This window comes from Cricetulus griseus, chromosome 10, assembly GCF_003668045.3.
Source record: "Cricetulus griseus strain 17A/GY chromosome 10, alternate assembly CriGri-PICRH-1.0, whole genome shotgun sequence".
Taxonomy (NCBI): Eukaryota; Metazoa; Chordata; class Mammalia; order Rodentia; family Cricetidae; genus Cricetulus; species Cricetulus griseus.
Window position 1 is genome coordinate 5,951,001 of NC_048603.1, and position 24,411 is coordinate 5,975,411.

The 24,411-nt window shown below is 33.8% G+C and overlaps 1 protein-coding gene across 3 annotated transcripts in view; it reads left to right on the plus strand.

The window, feature by feature from the left end:
- LOC100774887 (CUB and sushi domain-containing protein 3) overlaps positions 1 to 24,411 on the plus strand; it is a 1,055,385-nt gene that overhangs the window by 345,396 nt on the left and 685,578 nt on the right. For all 3 annotated transcript variants that reach the window (XM_027431430.2, XM_027431431.2, XM_027431432.2), the window contains exon 6: positions 153 to 265. In XM_027431430.2, the coding sequence (XP_027287231.1) occupies positions 153 to 265 (113 nt within the window). The remainder of the gene's footprint in view (positions 1 to 152; positions 266 to 24,411) is intronic.

Genomic DNA, 24,411 nt, shown 5'->3' on the forward strand with positions numbered 1-24,411 from the left:
AAATATTTTGCATTTCCTAAAAAGAGTTGGAAGTATAAAGTCATTGTTTTCTATATTTTATACAGGAAGATACTTTTTGGTCCCCAGTCAGTAAGAATGTTTCCTGCTGAAAAGCTTTTTAAATTTTTATGTTGTTGTCTTTCATAATTCAGGTTGTCTGGAATGAATATACCACCACCAATTATCAGCAACAAAAACTGGCTCCGACTCCATTTTGTTACAGACAGCAATCACCGCTACCGTGGTTTTAGTGCCCCCTACCAAGGTATGTTGAATGATTCCCTCTGTCTCCCTTGATGTATAAAATGATTTTGGTATGCACCAGTACATCATGTGGTCTGAGAAACAAAAAACCCTTAACATATATGAAGAGGGATTGAAATCAGAAAAGGATGCCATTCTTTCTAAGAAAATAATGGGATCATAACTAAATTCCATATTATATTCAAGCTAATAGATTTTTCTAGAACAATGATCAACATGAAGCATGTTGTGACTTCTAGATACAGTATTTGGATTTAATGGCATGCGTTAGCAGAAAGCATGCTGCAAATTCTTGCAGAAGACCTATAGTTGGGAATGGGTTCTTTATCACCTTAAGTTCATTTTCATACATAGTTTGTCTGTTATTGCAAATACAATTAACCTTAGTAGAGTTATTATGTACCAATTTTATTAACAGGCATAATTTTGAAAGAGTAGGCTATCATTTTTGATATGTTATCTTGGAAAACTCATTGGGGCAAATTTAGCAGGGAGATGAAACTCTACCAACAAGGTAGCTTGCATAATACTAAGTGATAGTATGTGTTCCCAGTGGACACAATGTCAGACCACATATCCAGTAAGTCTTTTTACTCTCCAGGGTGGATCTGCCACTGTGCAAGCCTTGGGGTAATTGCCATAGTTACATATTCCATTAACTCTTCTTTTGTTTTGCTTTTAGTCTTTTAAATATTTCTTCTGGTATTCTTTGATCTTATGCATTTTGTAAATTTAATATGGTGACTCTAGTTAGCTTACACTTATTAGTTGAAATAGTATCAGAACATAGGTTATCTTTTGCACTACAAATTGCAGCAATGAATATCTTGAAGACAAGAGACTACTTATGTTGGATCAATGAGGGGTCTCTCAATAGCAACAGCTTAGTATGAGTTGTATCTTGATTTTTATAGTAGAATATTAGATATTGCTATAATAAAATAATTTAGAATAATTTCAATCATTTGTAGAATATTCCATAAAGAAATCATTCAAAGACACAATAAATGGAGTTTGAGTGCAAAAACGCTTTAAAACTATGTAATTTGCTAATTATTTCCCATAATTGAAAATGTTACCCATCACATATTACTATAGGTTAAATATACACAAGAAATTTCATATAAAAGAATTTATAAAGAGGGCTGGAGAGATGGCTCAGCCATTAAAGGCTAGGCTCACAACCAAAATATAAGAATTTATAAAGATAAATGCACACAGAAATCTTTCATAGGTTTCATTAATACAGATGTCCACTCATGCTAATTTGAACTTACCAATTTAACTGTTCCCTTTAACATTTGAATAGAAGATTTTATCCACTATCCTGATCAACTTATACTCTTTTAAAAATTGCATTTCAGAAGCCAAGGTACCTTAAGAAAGAAGAAATAATTGTTGTGGACCCTTTTGTTTCTAGGCTCCCCTCTCTAATACCAATTCTTTTGGCCACCTTACTTTAGAATTGTCGTTCTTCTGCTTAGTGATTTGAGACATGTATTGTGGCTGGAACTCAAAAACTTCACCTCTAAATTTTGTGGCTGATTATCTTCTATCAGACTCAGGCAGTCTTTTTGTTGGATGCCTTCTCTTTAACCAACAGAGGTAGTAGCTATCATTTTACTTAAATTTAAAAACACGAGGAAAATCATGTCTATCCCAAAATTAAGTGCTACCTTATTTTAGTATAATAGAATTTTATAAAGCTTTATTATCAAATTGGGTTTTTATTTCTTGGAGTATGAGGCAATGGCTCAAACTGCCAGTAGATTTGGATCTTTGGTTATTTGCATTGTTCCACCTTCGACTTTCAATTAACTTCAGTAGTATTTTCAAGAATTAGTTCAATTTCTTTAGCTTTGACTGTCCTGCTAAAACACTGAAAATGATGCTCAAATAAATTGATAAAAATGGAAGAAGAAGCATTTTGTGAAGTTTATTTATTCCTATTATCAGAAATACAAGAATCAAAAGGTAGGGTTATTTTAGTGTAGGACACACACACACACACACACACACACACACACACACACACACACTAGTGCAAATGAAAATTAAGTGGCTTTAGAATGTAGCTCTCTGCTATTACAATAATTTATGTTGCAAATGATTTATTATTGGATTGTATTATTTTTAAGTTTTTGATTTAATATTTCAAATCTTATTTCCAAATGGTTGCAAACATAGATTCTATTGGAAGAGTAATTTTCAAAATCGTACACAAGTGGGCAACTCTCAATTTCACACACAAATTCAAATGTTAATTTTAAAAGCATTAATCTGTCAGGCAGCAAGAAAATATCGTTGCACTCCAGGGTGGGCAGGACTGTTATGCTGTACTGTAATACTTTCATTGGTAGTGTATATCATAAAACAAATTTATGGAGAATTTTTGAGAAATCTATTTTGTGAAAGTAGCACCATATTTCAGTAACCCTAGCACCTAAAGTTTCCAATAATTATTATTTGTGACTACATAATTTTGAACTCAGTCTCTTACCAGAATTCTGGATTTCCCCAAGCTGTGTATTTCACACCAAATCTTTGGTTGGGTTGTTTGCTCAATCTGTGTTCTTTATTAAATACCAAGTAAATTAACTTCAAACTATTAAAAATTGAATCATAGTTTATTAGATATTTTTGATTTTTCCCATAGTTAATGGAGCACACAACAGTGTGTTTTCCCAAAAAGAGCCTCTCTTAACTTGTGTTATAAATGGCATGCATTCTTTTTGTATTAAACAAAGGATAGTTCTTTTAAACAGGGTTAAACAGAGTCTGGTCATTCAACGCTAGCAAATAAACCAAGGCTGGTAATACAATTCTCGTACTTATTCCTCCGTTTGACTCGAATGTAATGAGGAACATTGGGATTTAAATAGAGTCCTTCTCACATGTAAACCATTTCTCTTGAGGTCTTACACTGAACTTGTTAGCTCCCATTAATATCAAGGATTTCCTTTCCCCAAGTTAATCACAGTAGAAGCATTCTATGTTAAAACTTTCTGTTTCCTCCTCTTTGACCATTTCAATATTTCTTTTATTTCATTGCATTTGTCTTTTATCTATAAACTTAATTAACATTCAAATCTCATTGAACATCTTTGAATGACAACACACTCAAACTGTGCTATTTTTTACATAATACTATATTCGTATCATAAATTGTGATGTTTGGAAGTTTTCTTATATGTAGGAAGCTTCATCTTATTGGTACTTGATATTCAGCATAAATTGCAATTCTTCCATTTTGATACATGCCTGGGCATGTTTGTGTAGACATGGATTTTCAGAAATGTTCAATTGATTGATACAGAAAGGTTTTCCACAGCATGATGTTTACTTAAAATTTTTATGTTATTGCTATGTATAATACTTTATTAATAGAATATAAATTACCATTACATTTTAAAATTTAGTTAGCATTCTTCCATCTCAAGTTTTAATGTAAAATCGTAGGTCCTATAAATGTCAATACTAATATAATTTCTATAGACATACAAGCAACTGCAGCTTTTAATCACTTCTACAGATCCCTGTATATTTACTCATGCTATTTATTCCCTGATGTTACTAAGTATTATTCATCTTGTGTAGGAAAATAACGTAAGACAATTTTTAAGATATACAATCTACCAGTACTCATAAATAAGCTTTAAAGTTAGTTAAGAGTATTTCATATTTCATGATCAGCTAGGGATCACTGGACATATCTCTTACCAGCAATGTCTATTCATTGGATGGTCTTTGTAACTGCAAGGAAAATATGCTTCTATAAACTTTGGTTATACCATAAAATTTTAAATGTTGATTGTTTAACTGAAAATCTTGGGCTATATTAGACCCTGATACAATACAAAATTACCTTTGGAACACTTAACCCATATGATAATTTGGGATGGTTTTGATATAAATGTACATACATAGTACAAAATATGCAAGATTATTTAGGAAACTAACAGTGGTGAGCAGACTTCAGCTCTACTGACAAGGTTCAAGTCAGTTATCTCAGTGTAGTGAAAGGGCTTAGAAAACCTTCTGTCTTAAGAGGTAACTGAATGAGCTCACACACATTTTGTTCGAATCATGTTCTTTTTTGCTTCTCCTTTGTGTTGCAAAGTTTCCAGCTTATCTGAGTAGGTTAGCACCCAATCTCTTTATCAGGAAGGACTATTAATCAAACAAGCTCAGTCATGCCATACCCCTATCTTTAAAGGTCCCAAATGTTATCTTTTTGAAAGACTCCTCTCCTAACTAACAGTCCTGAACAAATAAAAGGTAATTGCAGAGAGCTGGCTTCTAAGTTTCATCTCAGGGAATGGAGCAGAGATTTGACTGTGGAAACCAAGGGTTATGACTGTGTGACGAAATTTCTTTACAAGGGGTCCCGCAGAGTGGAGGGAAGTCACCCAATAAGAAAAAAAACCAAAAAACAAAATTCAAGGCAAGCTGTTAAGTGTCCATAGTCTTTGTGATACAAACACATCCAGTTATGAAGCATGTCCCAGTATATATTCCATATATCAAATCTATATAGCTAAATGAAAAGTCATCTTCCTGACTGTTCACAGATACATAAAATTGACATGTAACCATGAGATTACACATACACATCACATGTGATTACATAATACAGTGCAGGTTTCGGGAAGATGTCAAGCTGCCTTAGCAAATGTGAGCAACTGTTTCTAGTGTCAATGGTCCTGCAGACCTTGTCTGTACAGGATTAACCTCCACCAGACACTCACTCCTCTGGTGGGTTGACACCTGAACACTCTTGTCACCTGCTGTAACTCTCATGGCCCATAATAGGAAACCGTGTTCTACATTAGGGAAATGAAATGGTGAGCCAAAGAAGAAAGAGGATTCTGTCACTCAATTCTAAGTATGTAAAATATATGAGTATTTTAGTATTTGAGATTTGTGATCCTAATACCCTGTATAACTTTTGTTCATATTCCTTGCACTGTTTTGTTATGAGTGGTTCATATTGTATAGGCAAAACCACATAGGCAAACTCAATCACCGTTTTCTGAATTGTTTTTGAATGACTCTCTACATGAGTGACACAGAACAGGTTAGCCAGACACACTTTTTCTATACAAATATGGAGATTTTTGAGATTCATTAGAGTAAATCAATCAATCAATCAATCAATCAATCAATCAATCAATCAATCAATCAATCATTCAATCCTACCTTCATTAAAAGGGTTTTGTTAGAATGAGACCATCCACTGTTTGCAAAGAGTGAAAAAGCACATCTCAGTCAGGGGATGAAAATTGTTTAAATATTGTGACTGAATTAGATATTTAGTTTTCAGAACCAGTGTTAAAAATGAAAAGTGAGAAGCTGTCCTTAAATCACAGTTACAATGAATCTACCCACATTTTTTAAAGAAAAAAATCATTTTTTTAACATGGAACCACATTGAAAAATATGATATTTAGTAAGTAAAACTGGGAAGTAGTTTCTTCCCTCCCTCAAAATTTTCAGATTATGTTTATATTCCAGACTTAAAAATATAGAAATAAGCCTGGGAATGGTGGCAGCCTGGTCTACAGAGCAAGTTCCAGGACAGGCTCCAAAGCAATACAGAGAAACAAACAAACAAAAGTAGAAATAAACCAAACACATTTCTGTGAAGGTGACAGGTTTTCGGTTTTGGTTTTTATTTTAATTTCTGCTTTACTAAAGCAGTTCACCACGCATTTTAATTTTTGACTGGCATCTTTTTTTATTATATTATTCTCACACATCCATTATTAACTCATTTTAATTATCATCTATTAAACAGAATGTAAGATATTCCATATTGCTAGTTTTGAAACGCTCCTGTGTAATTTGCTAAGTCGGAAGAGAGTCAGGTCTCATCTGAAAGTATTGGACCAGACAGTCAATGTCTATTGTGCTTGCTAAGGTTGAGTGAGTTAGGCTAATTTTAGTGAGGGGAGCTCTGAATTTCAAAAAAATGCAAATCCAGTATCTCTCTGTATTTCTCAATGAATGCTTAATCCACTCCATAGTATATACACTTATTTTAAAGATGAATAGCTTTTATTAAGGTTCCAATATAGTGTGTGATGGGGAATTCATAAATGATATATTTGAATCTTGTCACAAAACCCTCCTATCATATATATATATATATATATATATATATATATATATATATATATATGATTTTATATCATAAGCATAAAATTGCATTATTTTAAGCTTATGGTATAAGCTACCATTTTCTAGGTCCTGAGTTCTTTGGGAACAAAAATTTTAAGTTTTCTTGGTGTTTAGTGTTTGTGATTGACTTGAAAACTCTTTTTTGTTTTGGATATGATTACATTTTTCTTTAAGTTTCTTTCAATGCTGAATTAGTTACTTCTACCTGGAAAGTTTTCTACTGTAAATGTTATAGGATAAAACAATCAGGAAAGAAAATATTTTTTTCTTCTTGTATTAGTGGCATTTCTTGTCTATGGAATTTATTCTTTTAATTAGCATTATAAACATTAAAAAGCACAGATAACTGGGGGTATTTTAATAATCAAAGTGACCATTATAGATAATTATAAGGCTGTTTAAAGTAACACTGGGTATTTTTCTGATAATATTTCCTCTAGAATGTAAATGAATATTTCCTAGTCTTGCCAATATAAGACATAAGACTCCTAAGAATTGAAACCATGTTAAATTCATTAATTTTTAAAAGTCTTTATTGTGAAAATTTTCTATTTATACAGTGATAATTATATTTATTAAAACACTAAATATCTATTTTATTTCCCCATTAATACAACACTAGCTTTTATGAAAAAATATGGTTCTGAGGACTTATCTAGCCATCTTTTTATATTCTGTTATTAAATTATAGACTTGTAAGGTTCAGTAAATTGGCTAATTATTACTTTATTTCTAATATCCCATCCAATGACTATCAAAATTATCTGCAGAAAGTATACTCATCAGAATAAAATTTTAAAATCATTTCTGTCAGTTTGAATAAAATATAGCTCTTTTTAGAAAAAAATATTTTAGCTTGCTAGCCATGTTAATATTGGAAAATGAGGCTAATGTACATACAAATACATATATGTAAGGGGCCACAATTAATGAAAAAAATGAATATGTACTTGAATGCAAGCAATGGCATGTCTAAATGGCTAGAGGGGAGGAAGTGGTAAAATGATATATTTCTATTATGATCGGAAACATAAAAGAATAATCTTGATACCAGAAGTCATGTGTGATGGGGATATAATCCAGGAAGTAAAGTGATGGCCTGGCATGTATAAGGTCTATGGTTTGGTCCCATAAAGCTTGACTTCATGTGCCAGTAATCTAAGGACCAGGAAGTAGAGACATGAAGATTAGAAGTTCAAAGCCAGCTCAGCTCCTTAAGAGGTTTGGGGCCAATCAGAGAAAGTTAACCTGCCTAAATAAATAAATTAAATATAAAGTAGATGATTGTACTTAGAATAATATATATATATATATATATATATATATATATATATATTCTATAAAAGTATTGGAAGGCTCTTTAGTGTTCCTAGGTGTTTTAAAATCCACTTATTCTGATTAGGGGTTGCTACTATACACTAAAAGAGCGACCATACAGACTGGGGAAAATCATACACAAAACATGGATACTTGTTGGAGTCATCTTGGGGGACCCTGATAAAAGGATCAATTAAAATCAGATTTTTAATATTCAAAGTGTAACAGGAAAATCAAGGTAAAATAATGAATGGAACTTTAAAAAAGTAACAGATGTAAGTATTTTAAATGTTTCTAGGGATTTTGTGTATAAATTTTCATTTTTTTCTAATATGTAGAATCAATCACTGTGGTATTGAAATCAACATGACTTTGATATGACTGGACAGGAACCATCATTAATACTAGCACTAAAAATGACAGCAAAACTAACACATAACTTTGTTTTCTATATTGTTTCACGCCCATCTAAGCATATGGGCCATTTTGATATTAAAAATTCAAAATAAAGCAAAATAATATTACCTTATTTCATAATCTCATAGAATGGGGGAGACAATGGAAACAGTTGAGAATATCATTTCAATTTGTACTATATTCATAAAATATACCAAGCAGTAAGACAAAGATGTACTATACTGATAGCCAACTGTTAGATAATATTTTCTAATTGTACACTAATTGGAAGAGTAGTACTGCAATAAATTCATTAGTGAAACAGTTGTGTGTCACACATACAATTCTAACAGAAGACGCTTAGCATGTGTTAACTGTCTCTTAAGCTAAAAGTCTTTTTGCATGTATACGCATTTCTCAGGGTGAGTGCTAAGGGGTTCAGGATTGCAACACTTCTTTATTTCTTTTCCCAAACACTTTTAGATATGTAAGGGTAGCCTGTGATCCTTAATAGTGCTGGAGTGTCACCAGTTCATTAACATGAAACATTTGTTTTCGTGAAAATACTGGTTTTATTAGACCAGTAATTTATTTATTTTATAATAATCTATAAAATCTAAAAATAATTTATTAGACCAGTCTCCCAAGGGACTCATGGGAGACTCTCTTAGCATAAAGTCAGTTGTTTCCTTTGTGCTCCATGATGTCCTCTGAATGGCCTCTCATCAGTACTAGTTGAAATTCTTTTAAGCCATGCTACCCGTAGATCTTTGATCTTTATTTGCCTTGACGTTCCACAACCAAGTCCTTGTTCTTTATTACTTCACTTATACCTAAATACAACTCAAGATTTAGCTTCCAATGAGGTTTTAAATTCCAAGCAGATAAACATATTACTATTCTTTTCATTTCTGCCTTGCTGAATGTGGGCTTTTTTTTTTCTCTAAGAGCTGACATTTTCCTATGAGTTTTTGATGTCGGAAGAAATGGATGGAGGGCAGAAGTAGTGTGTAAAGTATTGACATGGGTGTCTGTGCTGTCCCTCACTAACCCCAATGATCCAGAGAGTTCTTATAGAATCATGCAGCTTAGATCTCTTGCTATTGGATGATGGTGGGGTTTGTTTCATTACGTGCTAAACTTAAGTTTACAAAAAATTTCACTGAGCCTTACAGTTTGCATCCCAGTCTAAAACAATAGGACACAGGTAAAACTGATATAGTCTATTCTCCCTTTCATTATACGGTGACTTTATAAAAATTCAGGGAGATTCAGGGGAAACACAACATGCTTGAAGGAAGGGAAAACTGTATTTTTCTGTCTGGATTCCCAGCATCCCTATTGTAGGTAGTCAATAAATAAACATTATACAAACACAAACAATGAGCGACACTTTGCAGAATATCTGCATATACCCTATTTTATATAATCCTCACACACTATTTTACTTATAGGCTCCAAAGACATTAGGACAAGTTATGTAGCTACAACCTGCTCAAGAACACGAAAGGTAACAAGTGGAGCCTGCTCAAAGTCTTCATGTAACCTGTAAAGCTCTAGGCCCCACACTGTATTCATCCAGAGAAGGGGGCATGCACTCAGAACCTATTTGAGAAAACAGCAGATTTGTCAAAAAGCATTAAATGCAAGGTCACGTTATGCAACTGCAGACACAAGTCTTAATGCTTGCACTCTCAGCTTGTCTGAGAATAAGAAACAGAGAAACTATTAGTTATGGTTATTGGTGGTAACAGTAACATCAGCTTTATTACTCTTTTTTTTTTTTTTTTTTTGGTTTTTCCAGACAGGGTTTCTCTGTGGCTTTGGAGGCTGTCCTGGAACTAGCTATTGTAGATCAGGCTGGTCTCGAACTCACAGAGATCTGCCTGCCCTTGCCTCCCAAGTGCTGGGATTAAAGGCGTGTGCCACCAACGCCCGGCAGCATTATTACTCTTAATTTTTGACTAAAACTTACTCCAGAGACACTTTCAAGCACATTGTTTGTAAAGGAAGTAGTGTTTGATAGTCAGACTATACAAGACAGTCACAGGAATTGGTAGAGGTTTTAATTTTCTGTTGTGTGTTATATTTTTTTTTCAGGAAATACTTTTGGCTGATTTTTATTAAAGAAACATATGTAACTATATAATGGCACACTGCTAAAATTATACCTGGTAATTCATGTCACACAATTGGCAAATAATTTTTAAATTAACTTTGTGAGATATCAATAGATTGTATTCCCATGACTGTACACAAACATACACACACATGCGCATATAAAGCATATGTTGTACACCTTTAAAATCTTACATTTGTGAAGATTTGTACAAATCTAACAAGCAGTTATAAACTCTTGTGACGTGAAAGAGGTAGATGTAACAATAAGTCTTTCCACCAAGCTGCCCAAGCCCTGGTGCCTCATGGGTGCTTTCCAACAGGTGGCCCAAGTTCTACCCAACGCCACGTTAAGGTCCCAAGTAACACACAGAGACTTATACTAGGTACAAATGTTGCTTGACCAATGACTAGGATTTCTCATCTGCTAGCTCAGTCTTAATTATCATAAATATATATATATTTTATAAGACTTATCTAATTGGATACCAGCGGCAAGTGTCCTGTCTTCCTGGGCTCACACGGTGACTCTGCCCTTCCCCCGATCTTACCCAGAATCCTCCTTGACTTCTAGCCCCACCTATCTTGTTTTCCTATTGGCCAACAGTATTTTATTTATCAACCAATAAGACAGTCATCTACACAGAAGGACCTCCCCCATCCGGTAAATATAGGGCATTTTTGTTAAAAATACTAAAACTTAATGTATTATTTATCTAATATAGAATCACCGTTGTCACTATGGAGAGTATCTCCTTTGTCCAGGCTATGAATTAACTAATTATGCTTTAGAATGTCTATGACTCACTTTAACCTCTACCAATCCTGGTCACACACCTGTCAGACTTCCAAAATGATCATTATTTTCATATCTTAATGGCACAACAAAAGTTTGGTGACCTTTTGCTCAGTTTAGTTACTGAAATAGGGAAAATGGAGGGTCCAAACAGAAATGAAGACAGTCACAGACATGCAGAAGTGAGGGATTCTCAGGTTCCTATTTTCTGCATACTAGCCATGTGGAAAGAGCCAGTCTGTCTGTCCTATGTCTGTCTGCTCTCGGCATTGTCAGGGGACATATGATCATTGTCAGCCTGACATCTCATCAGTGACCACTCCTGTGAAAGCCTTCAGTGTCCCTTACCTTTTAATTATCTGCTCCCTTACCTCTAATTATCTGCCTCTCTGGCCTGGAGGCTTTCAGCCACCCACTAACCAAAACTTTAACAATAGGAACAGTGTGGCTCACATTAATATAGTGTACATGCTCCTGTAGCCATGTGAAACACATTGAAATAAGCGGGAATAAATGACTTAATTTAACAATTACGTTTAGACAAATAACCAGTGTAAGATATAAACTATATATTTTGCACTGTATTTTTTCATAATATATTTTGAAAGCTTGGTATTCTTTGTATTTGTTTGCACATTTCAAATTGAATGTTATTTTTTCCTTGAGAACTACTGATTTCTTTATGAGATTAGAATAATTTATGATTCATAACTGAAATAGAACTTGACATGTAAAACAATATTGCTTCTAATTTAAATAAAAATGGAGAAAAAAAGAAATTTAAATTGAGTTGACTACCAAGTATTATTTATTTAGGCAAAATTCTTGCTGCCTTTGTAACTGTATAAACAAATACAGTTAAATGAATTGGCCTGGGAATGTTTTATTTGCCTGCGTTTCTGCTATATTGGTACACTGTATGTACTTCGTGGCACACTCTGACTCTGTCAACATGGAGTTCATTTTGTGTATTTCCTTTTTCATGTTTTTTTTTTCTAAAAACTACCTGTTCTTTGAGGAATCATGAAACTTGTATACCAACTATTAAATTATGTAAATCATAAAATGTTTATAAAGTGTGTTAGCCAGAAATACTTTAATTACTTTATGAAAAATTAAGACTCTGATCTCTCCTAAATGCCCAAGTAACATTAAACCCAACTTAATTTTGTTTTCAAACTTTTTATTGAGTTAGACAGATTTAAGCCATCACAGTACCCCAGAGCCATCTTCCTCAATCTCGTGTTAAATGCTTTGGAATGGAATGGTTATCTTGTAACTGCTGACTGCATGAGAAGCAAAGGAAGGCAAGTTTCTTTTATATGAAAATTCTATTGTCAAATAAAGGACACAACTCCTCAAGCTTCCTTTAAAGTGCACAATGCCTCTTCTGCCTTTCTTTTGCCTTTGATTTGGTATTTAATGCATTTTATATGCCTTTCTGTACAGATGACCTGCCGGAGTCTTACCTTACTGTCAGAATTCTTCTGATATACTTTATAATGAATTTTCACGACACATTTAGTTCCTTCCTTTTTTTATCCAGCTCACTTAATAGTTCTGCAGAAGGCATTTTCATTTAATTAAATGTTTAGTGGGGCTGTAGGCCAAAATCAATTTTAATGTGAAGCAAAGAATATTTTTAATATTCTATAAGAGAATTATAATCTGTAGAAATGTTGGCAGTTGAGAAGAACACATTTACAATGTGTTCAAATCTCTTTTCAAATAAAGCAAAAACTCTGCTGAAAATTCTGTATACATGGGCCTCTCTCATTAACCAAGATTTTATCAAACATTTAATCAAATTTCACATCGAAATGATTTCTATCACTTGCTTTACATTTTTTTCTAAAGTAAACTGGAATCTCTCATTTTGAAAACAAAAGTTTATATATTGTGGATCCAATGTCAACACAGAGGGATAAAGGCCCATTTAGCCCTACTTGCATAAAGTGTAGGATTTTTAGGAATTATAGTTTGTGAAAACCAACATCTAAATCTATGTGGTAATTTGAAGGCATGAGCAAGGCTGAAGTGAGTGTGTCCAAACCAAAGCCTAACATGCATTTTTCTAAATGCATGTTATTTTTCTCTGCATTCCTTTTTATAAAAATGTCAGTAAATTTTTGCATTCCTGAATTCAGTACTTTTCCTCTTCTCTTAAAATGTTCATCCTATATTTCACTTTTAAGAATAATTTCAATTTCTAACAGACAGATAAAATATCACTACTATGATATTTCAATTATTCTAAAATGATCCTCTATCCAGATAAAATGATTAATATTGATTTTACAGTTTAAAATGTATCAAATATATTACTAATAAATTTGCAATAGAAATGTTAATATCTACTGTGCTTGCTAACACATTATAAATTCCTGATTATTTTAAGGTAATAGAAAATTTCAATCTTTTGAATGAAATATATATATATGATGCAAAGAAGATAAAATAACTAAATTCAGCTCATTAACTTAATACTAATTAATTAAAAATTAAAATATTTTAAATGCTGACTTGTTTATTACAATATTTTACAACACATTTAAATTTGTAAACACATAGATGTCAATCAAGATATATGTAAATTATGGCATATTATTTAAGAGCAAAATAAATTGGCGGGACTGTCTATATTCCTTTACTATCAATGTGAGACTGACCACTTGTTACATGTGTAACATGATTTTTAAGCTAGTCACACACCGAAAAATTATTCTTCTCATCAGTCAAACAGAGTAACACTGAAAGTAAACACTAACTCAGAAGTTTGAAATATAATTGTAGAGTGAACAAATGGAAGTGTATATATGAAGTAGTTATATCTTTGTGCACTTAAATTAACAAAATATACAAACTTCACTTAAATCATAAACCCAAAAGCAATTATAAATGTGAATGTCCTATATTAATAAGTTCCAGAGGAACATAAAGTGAGGCAGGATTGGAGAATAACTGTAGATAGCAGGAAATATACATTTTGGCTGATGTGACATGCAAAATGAGAAGAATCTTTACATAAGAAGAGTTGAGTGGGGCCACTACTTGGACAGCAAGACAGCAGGACAGCTACAAAAGCCCTGAGAAGAAACTTTATACTTCTGGTCAACTTAGGACCTAAATGTGTTGTGAAAGGTATAATGACCAAGTGAAAGGAAACTGGAATTTCTGTGCAGACTCTCACTCTTATAGTCACAGAGGAATTTCTAGGAGTTGAGAAGGGCAAAAACTTGATCTTTAAGGATTTACTTATATATATGTGTGTATGTACACATATATATGTATATACATATATATATACATATATTCACACACATATATACATATATAATCTGTGTGTTATAAATTAGGGAAGTTATGGAATAATATAATGTTGATGTGTTACAAAAATTATATATAAGTTTACAATATATCATTTGATTAATGTGGTAGAAGACATCTACATAAATTTTTAAAAAAATTAAAGAGTAGCAAAAAAGAAAATAGCAATTGTCCTGTTTAGGAAGGCTGTATTTAATTACAGGTCTTATTTGTGTCCTCAGAAAAATAGTGTGTCAGAAAGGAAAATACCATTCTACTCATTTTCATACTCTAAATTTAAGCTTTGTCAGCAAGTATTTAAATTCATAGGATTTGATGACTTCCCTCCTAAAGTTGAGAGTAATGTTAAAGACAACCTTGGATTAATGCATGTTAAAATCACTTACCAAATATTAGACACAGGAGTTTGCAGTATAAGAAAGTGAAAAGAATCTTCCAAGGATCAGAAAGGTACATGGAAAACTAAAACAGTGCATTTTCAGAAATCCAGAAAAAAAAAAAATAACCAAGCATGTCAGAAGAAGGATGTGGTCTGTTTAAACCATCTTTGAAAGCTGTTCTCTTTCCCATTCTTGCAGTAAATTCAAATGAGAAAACTTAGTTTATTTTCATAATATCCATTTTTTTGCGTCTCTCATTCTTTCCTGACACATTTTTTTTTTCAGTGTCGACCTCCGTGATTGATGGAGGTCGTCAATATCCAGGTCTTACCTTAAAACAGACTAACAGATGTGTTACTACTGTTACTTCCATTTCTTGAACCATGTTTTCTGAATTTGTTTAAGAGACAATATGCCTTATTAATAATTCATCTTCAGTAATTTTTTCTTAGCTTTAAGATGTGAATTAATGTTTCCCCTCAAAGTTTGTGATATATTACCTCCTGAAATCCTGTGGGCTCCTATGCCAAGCACTCAAAATGCTGTACCTTCAGTTTGGGTCTTCTGAACTTTACCCAGTCTTATGTATGCTGATACCTACAAATTCTTTAAGTCTAGATTTTAACATGGATCTGAAATTTTAATAATTTCATGACTGAATTTCTGATATTTTCTCATTATATCATCTTTGCAAGATTTCTTATAGAACCAAATAATGATATTTCCAGCTATTCAGAAAAATATTTAAAGTGATTATTAAAACTTACCATTTATCGCATCTCATATTAGTGGCTTTATTCAACCATATCTTCAAAATAATTTCAACAGGGTTGGCAATCAGTTTCCATGGCAAGCACTTACTTCTACCCACAATTCTTTTCTGAATTATTAAAACTACTTTCTAGAAGTCCTCTCTTCTGACTTCCCTCATCATTTATATTCTCATAACAGTATATAAAACATGTTAAACAAAAGGTATCAAAGTTTGTTCTCATCTGTCATCACTTCAATGGTTCCATCTCATTCAGAGTATAAATTTGATTTACTTTGGTAGATTGTGTTGACTTTATTCTTTCGATGACTTCCCTCTCCAATTCTGTTGTCTTACTTTTTTTGTGGCTAGTTCTGAAACTGTAATATGTTCATTGTCAAAGGTTTTTGAATATGCTGTACCTTCTGTTTGGATCATTCCAGAAATGTTTGGTTGACTTAGCAATGTAAAGTAAGTTAGCAAAACGAGTTATGGAAACAGACACGGTAAATTAAATTTTTAGCTAAAAAAAAACATAATAAAAATGTGTGTGTGTGTGTGTGTGTGTGTGTGTGTGTGTGTGTGTGTGTAACATCTTAAAGGTTAAAGAAAAAGCCTAGACAAAGCATTATGAGACAGAGATAGATAGATAGATAGATAGATGAGAGAGGAGGAGAGAGAGAGAGAGAGAGAGAGAGAGAGAGAGAGAGAGAGAGAGAGAAAGAGAGAGAGAGGAGACCTACCAAAATACCATTGAGTTTGTTTTGTGTTCACCATCAACTGCAGGGCATTGAGCCTGCCCATACATACGTGTTTTCTATACCAAGTGAGGGCACATTGAGGAAAAGTAAATTTTCCTTTATTGGAGGTTACCCATTGGATATAGATTCTAGACTAGACTATGTGGGGTTGTGTCCATTTTCTCCTTCAGCACTTGTCCCCCATTATGCTGCCATAATCTCTATGACTTCATATGTGTTCCATTCCTTTTGTGCCTAGAAGACCTGGGGATTATTTTTTTAAACTCTTCCATCCCACCAGCTCTTATAATCTTTCTGCTTCTCTTCTATAAGGGTCTGTAAGCCCTATGGAGTGGGAATTGAAGGAGACATCCCATTTAGGATTCAGTGTTCCAAAGCCTCTCATTCCTGGCACAATGTCAAGTTTGTGGGTCATTGTTTCTGTTCCCCTTTACCGAGTGGCAGCTGCTCTGATAATGGCTGATCTGAGCAAGACACAAATGTATGAGTATAGTGGAATGTCATCACCATTCATTATATTGCTGCATTGCTTTAGAAAAAATAGTAGTATTTGGTTTTTTCCCTAGTGACATGGACCACCCCATTCAGGTTGATTGCCTCACCAGCAGTTTTGGCCATGGGTGCTACTTCATAGATTGTGTCCTAAATCCAAATAGATAATGGTTGGTCAACTCTCACATGTTTTGTGCCATGCCTGAACAGCATATCTTACGGCATGTAATCATTGTAAATGCAGAGTTTGTAGCTGGCTTGGTGTTTTCTAGCTAGAGTTTAGTCTCCCCATTATTTGGATTTCTCTTCTAAGTTTTAGTTGAAGCATTTGGAGCTTCTCCTCTAATAGAGATTATACAGACCCTTACATAGACCTTAGTTTTTGCTGTCCCTTCCATATTCCTTCTCTTCTCCACTCCCCTCCTCAGCCCTGTGTGATCTTACCATTCCAGCCTGTCTCTCCCTCTTGGATCCATCACTGTCTATTATCTGTCCCCTTCCGAGGGATAGCCTTCTTAGTAGGCTATTCTAAACCTAACCTCTGTCATTACACAGACTACAGCCTGCTCATCACAGACTTATCAGCCAAGATCCACATAAAAGTGCACATAAGTCATGTTTGTCTTTTTGGTCCTGCAGTAGAATTTTTCTACTTCCATCGATGTACAAATTTCATGACGTCATTGGCTTTTGCGTTTTTAAGAGCTGAGTGATATTCCATTGTGTAAATGTGCCACATTTTCCTTTCCGTTCCTCTGCTGAAGAGCAACCAGGCTGTTCCCAATGTCTAGCTATTATTAATAGGGAGACAATGAACACAGTTGAGGAAGCATCTCTGGAGTAGGATGTAAAGTCCTTTGGTATAGGCCTAAGTATGGTACAGCTGGATCTTGACATATGTTTAGTTTCAGTTTCCTGAGGAACAGGGTCTGTATTTGTTTCTTGTGCTTTTCCTTTGACTCTTTTTTTTCTACCCTGTGTGTTTGTTTTGTGTAATTTAGTTCTGTTTGCTTTTATTTTATTTTATTATTATTAGATGTCTGATTGTTTGCAAATGTGGGTGGAGAAAGAACAAGGGTAGACTTGGGGTGGAGACAGGGAGGACTTTGGTGGAGGTGGGAGATAGAAAACATAATCAGAATATGTTTTCTAATTGTGAAAAGGGGAAGCCTATCTCTCTAGGGATTCATATGAACACATTCTGTATGAGAGTACTCAGTGGTTTGAGAGAGCAATGAAATAGGGAAAAGACCAAAATCTCACAAGTATCATAGAACATTATCTGCAGTACCCATCCACAGGATATTTGTACTCTTTGATTTGACTATAAAAAAGATTCTTGCAGGGTAAAAGAAGAAAAAGACAAAAATGTTTACTTAGCAGTGATGCTCTATTTATACTAAATTTCTCCTCTGTCATTTTCATGCAGCAATACTATTCCTTCTGAGTGCTCTCTTCCCCAAATCCCTCGTCTCCTCCCACACGATCAATGTGTTTTCCTCTCTATAAATCATTTGCTCAGTTAGTGACACTGGAATTCCAGGGTATATTTCTAATATGAGTAACAGTCACTCTTTTACTATTATAAAATAATAACTCATAAAAATCATTCCATAAAACTGAAGCAAAAATAAACAAGGAAACTGGCACCACACATTATTAGAAGAAGGGAGTAAAATAATGAGGTAGGGGTAAATTTAGGAAAGAAATTCTCCATGGGGTAGACATTGAGAGGTAAATTTTGAATCAAACTCTTCTTATTCTAAATACTTTGCTGCAATATAATTTAACAAATATTTAAATTTTTATGAATATTGTAACATTAAAAATGTACACTCAAAAATATACATTAACTTTTATACACATGGGTTACCAAATTTTAAGACTAAAGAAATAGCTGGGTAGTGGTGGCACATTCCTTAATGCCACCACTTGTGAGACAGAGGCAGGAGAATCTCTGTGAGTTTGAGGCCAGTGTGGTCTACAGTGTGAGTTTCAGAATAGCCTAGGGCTTCACAGAGAAACCCTATCTTGAAAAAATCAACAACAAAAACAGTGAAAAGAAAACAAAAACAAAAACAAAAACCCTATCCTATATTTAAGGCTAGAGAGATGACTCAGCTATAAAGAGCACTAAATCAAAGTTTACAGAGGATTCCAGTTCATTCTCAAAAGCCAAATCACCACTCACCATGCTCTGTATATCCAGTTCCAAAGAATCTGAGACCCTTTTCTGTCCCCTGCAGATCCCAGACATGCATTTGAAAAACAGACATCTATGAAGATAGAACACCCAAACATATTTTTTTAAAAAGTACAAGAGTAAAAAGACTAGTATAGAGAGAAACCTGTCAAGCTTGTAAGAATTTCTAGTAATTAATATTTTTCTCATGATTTCAACTGATAGCAAAGGAAATAACTCTGCATATAGAATATTCACTTATAGTGCAAATTTCAATTAGTAATTATATTTGGAGATATGGTAAAGTATTTTGCAAGCTACAGTTTGTCTAGCCAAGAATTACCAGACACTGATTGATATAAATTATTCACGCAACACATATTCATGTAATTAAAGAGCAAAGCAATAATTACAAGAAACTTGTTATCTGTTAAGCTTACAACTTTGACTACTTTGAAGTGAGGGTGAGCTGTGTATGAGAATAAATATTCTATAAATATTAGTTTATAGTTAATAAATTTTAGATATGTAAGAGTTCTTTAATGATCTAGATACTAAACAGATCAGAAGAAAATTTTGCTGTATCCCATCAGTAACTTCAAATAAGCTGCATCAACCCTTTCCTTAACTTTCCCTATCTGTTCTTCTTTGTCCCACCCTCTGCCTTCTGTCGTTCTCTTGGGTTATTTGTGAGAGACTCCAATAATGTAGCACAGACTGTCTTCAACTCACAGTCCTCCTTGTCTCTGCTATCTGAGTATCATGAGTTTAGATTTTCATCCCCATATGTAGCTCTCCTTTCTATTTGTATGAACATGGAGAGTCCACATATGCATGAGATCATGCAATGTTTGCCTTTCCAGGCCAGATTCATTTCACTGAAAATAAGGTCACTCTATACTCATGTTTTATGTCAGAAATGATAAGATTAACTTTCCTTTCATGACTATTATCCACATGTACAGTGTTTCATGTTTCCCTTTCCAGAGATACCTCAACTGCCATGTTTATCATGGTGCTACTTAAAATAGACAAGGTATAAAATCAACTTGTGTTCATGAACTAATCCTAAACACATCAAACGAAAAGTGCTCCATGTGGAAAAATAGAATAAAATGATCTTATCTCTATGTGTACTCTAAAATTAAATTTACAGATGAAGACAGAAAAAATTGTATTGACTGCCACTGTACTGGGTAGGGTATGGGGAATCTGGTCAAGTGATAAAATAATTCTGTCAATCAAAAAAATTCAAGAGGTCTGTTGCAAGACTATATATTATTCTTCTTATTATACAAGTAATTTTTATATTATCTCAATTTACAATGTCCTCACATTGTGTTATACATGGTGAGTATATAGACTTTGATAAGAATTTAAAAGAAGCTAAATGAAATCTTTCTCATCACCGATTTCATGAAGTGATTCTAAGCCTGATGAGGCAAGTGAAACCTAATTACTCTGTCCCTCAGAGACAGAGGACTTGTTTGCATCATGTCATCCCAGATGACAACAGAGATGGCAACTTCAGATACACCACTATACCTAGTGACGACAAAATTCGAGATATAATTAAATTACATTTCACAGGTCAAATTGCCTCAATAGAATTCCAGTAATGGAAACATGAAGGGTGCTGAGATTAAAGACAAGGACTCTCGTTTGATTATGTCTGTTTTAGTCCTCATGAATTCAGAAACCTCTTCAATGAATTAAGGTTCGGCAACATGGTTATAATCATTCCTTTACTTATTTAAGTGAACTTAATTATTCATAATTTCAATACTTAAACTCTTCAGTTATTTTCAATTTCCTAATGAAGCTTAAATGAAATATTCATCGTACTTCCAAGTGTGACTTAGAATTCGAAAGCCGACACTAAAAGCTGTGAAAACAGGAATTTCCTACAGCAGCCTGAATAGCAACTTCTACCACGCAGAAATATCTCTAATATCTCTCTAAGCATTTCCTGAGAAGTTTCTGATTGATACGTCTATGTTCTACAGCCAAAGTGGAAGGTGTTTCCCCACAATGACAATAACCTATGTTGTTTGGAGGACCACTGGGGACTTCCATAAGAATGTTGAGTTATAGTTACAATGACCTGCTTATTCCAGTAATTGAAAGGGTACATATTCCTGGAATTTTGATGTCTTATAGAAACATAATATGACATTTTTATTTGTCCGTTGTTTGAGTTTCAATGTCTCCTGATAAGGATAGTCAGCGTAGCTGCACATCTATAGTTGATATTTAAAATAAACACAATAAATTAATTTATGTTTACACTGGTTATTTGACAATCACTAATTATCACCTTGGATTGATGTGGTATCCTTGGTTTTAAAGTCTTTATTCATTTGTCTTGATTTATATGTAGTGATATGTGCCTCCATGTACCATGCACATCAAGAGCATGCAGGTACATATGGAGGTAAGAGAGAATTGGATCATTTGGGTGTGGAGCTGCAGACCCTGTGTAAATGGAGGTTTTTGTTTTCTACAACCTGCCAGTTCCCGAATAAACACTCTAAGGCTTAATATTAATTATGATTGTTTGACCAATGGCTCAGGCCTATGACTGACTAGCTCTCACAATCAAATTAACCCATTTATATTATCTTGTATTTTGCCATGAGGTTCATGACATGTTTCCTGACGTCTTTCTTCTCAAGCAGCTCCTTGGCATCTCTCTGACATTTTCTTCTTTCTCTCCATATTGTTGTTTCGATTTTCCAACTGGCTCTATTCTGCCTGGGCATTGGCCAAATCAGTTTCATTTATCAACCAATAAAAGTAATACATATTCTCAGCATAGAGAAGGTCCATGTTGGAGCAGAACACATGGTCTCTAAAAGAACAATATGCACTCTTAAACAGAGGCTGATTTTTTGGTCAGGCTCACCCCTCTTAAAGAAATGCTATCTATATACTATGTACAATCACTAGCCTTACATGTAAACACACTGTGCATTTTCTACACATCTAAGGTAAAAGTTCATCAATAGAGTTTATTATTTAGTATAATCAGTCAAAATTCTTCCATGTATTACCAGACTAATCTCTGCTGTTACCGTCTGTTTTGCCAATATCCATAGTAATTATGGAACACTTTTATTTTGTTATTTTATTCTTTTATCCTTCTGAGGTTATAGTATAATTACATCATTTCCACCTTCTCTTCTTACTATGTTTCAAATAATTTCTGGTCCCTTTTTGTTTCATTAATTGCTGCTGCACACATATCTATAATCTATAATCTATAAAGACATAGAGAGAGAATACCAAATCACCAAATATCTGTTTCTGGAATTATTTAAAATTTATCTGGGCATGTCTGTCTCTCACTTGTGTTTCAGTCCATAAACAAATATCCTCTTTTCTAAATAGTCTTCATTGACCAAGCATTAGCTATTCTCTGTTATGCTTGTTAAACATAAATTTTCAAGTCATTGTTGAACATTTTCATAATTTGGTTTATCCCTACCTCTATAAATTACTGAAAAGATCTTAAGTGAGTTTGTCATTTACCTTTTTAGCATAATAGTATGATGTGTACGATAGTGTTCCAACATTTTTGTTATATGTACCACTTAAAATCTAATATATTATGTTAGCTCATGTTCATACACTACTCATGTCATTCAGCAGGTATCATCCCCTCTGAAAATTGTATGTCATTATAATTTCTGTGGTTGAAGCCTCAGCCATTGCCAGTTTTTGTTTTTCTTACCAAGTTCAAGTTCCGAGGTGAGCGGTTGGAATGCACTTCCCTGTGCGTGTGAGAAATTCTAAGGGTCAAGGAAGACTATTGTTCTGTGTCAGCTTCGTCCCAATTACACTGGCATCTCCCTGCTACTCATAGCATCTCTTTCTTTTGGCCACTGCGGACTTCAATTTTTCCTTCTCATCAACTGCTCTGGTGTTTATTTGAAACACTGTTTTCAAGTAGCCATCTGCATTTTTAAAATCTCAGTCTTGATTATTCTTTCTATTGTATCCCAGGCAATCCCTTACTCTATGATCCTCCTCTTGCTCTTAATAGTCTCATATTCAAGGTATCAAATTTTCCAAAATACCTTTGTCTACAGAAAGCTTACAATTAGTATTTTTTTTTTAATTTTCACTTTTGGGGTGTTCTCAAGGTGCTTCTACTTCTCACCATGTAATATATTTCTCCTCAGAAAAGCAAACAGTCACTACTGTCAACTTTCTTTCACACATTCATGTACATACCATGTGCACATACAGAAACACACATATTAGCACATGTCCTTTGACATGCGAAAGCAGGCCTTTCTTCCCCATTGTTTACTAACGGTGATAACTTAACACCCAAATTTCTGATAGTTTCATATTCATTTCCTAATATTTAACTTTTTTTCACTGGCTTTTGGTTATTGCAGTCTATGCCAACTTAGATCTTTCTTTGCTGCTACCTGAGAATGGAAAGTTATGTTCTGACATCTTCCTGAAACTTTTCCCCTTCCTTATCGAGGGATGAGTCCAAACTATAATTTCTCAGATTTGATGAGCAAATGTGACATGCTCACTCTCTCCATTTCCTGTGTCCATGCTTTCATTTCCTAATTCATGAAATTACAGCAAATTGATTTTATTAAATTTTCATGTTATTTCTTGCTCTTATTATTTTTTTTTTTACCCAGCAAAATACCAGGAACAAAACAACCATGAACAATGAGACATAAGACAAAAATACAAACAAAACAAAACAAAACAAAACAAAACAAAACAAAACAAAAAAGCAGTTAACCATACAACAACAAAAACCACCTACAGGCTGGATGTATAACTGTTTCAAGTTATACTACAAAGATATATTAATAAAAACAGACACGTTACGAATGGCGTACAATTAAGAGCTTACATACAAATCCACACAGTCCTGTGGCCACCTGATCTTTGATGGAGAGGCCTGTGATAAAAATGTTGGAAAGACAGCATTTTCAACAAACAGTTATTATTTAAACTGGATACTTATATGTATATTTTTAGGATGATGAAGCTGGTATATTATCTTTGATCCTACAATTATCTCCAAATGTATCAACAGCCAAACATAAAGTTCAATATTGTGAGTAAGATAGAATTCAAAATGGGGAATACTCATGAAGTCAGTTGAGAACTTTTTGAACCAGGACCAAAGGAGTACAGGTATTAAGGATGACGACTATGATGTGACAGACCTTGATGATTTCACGTGGGAGGCCTCACCCTCTCTGATGAGTGCATTGACGGTGAATTGGGGAGATGGTGGGGTTAGTGGGAGGAAGGTGGACCTCTGGGAGTGACGGAGACAGAACTGGGATTGGTGTATACAATAAGGTTGTTTTAAAAATTAAAGATAATAAAAAGCAGTAAAAATGATATCTAATAAATTAGACCTTATGAAATTACAATTCTGAGGAGTGCTTCACCTATGATAG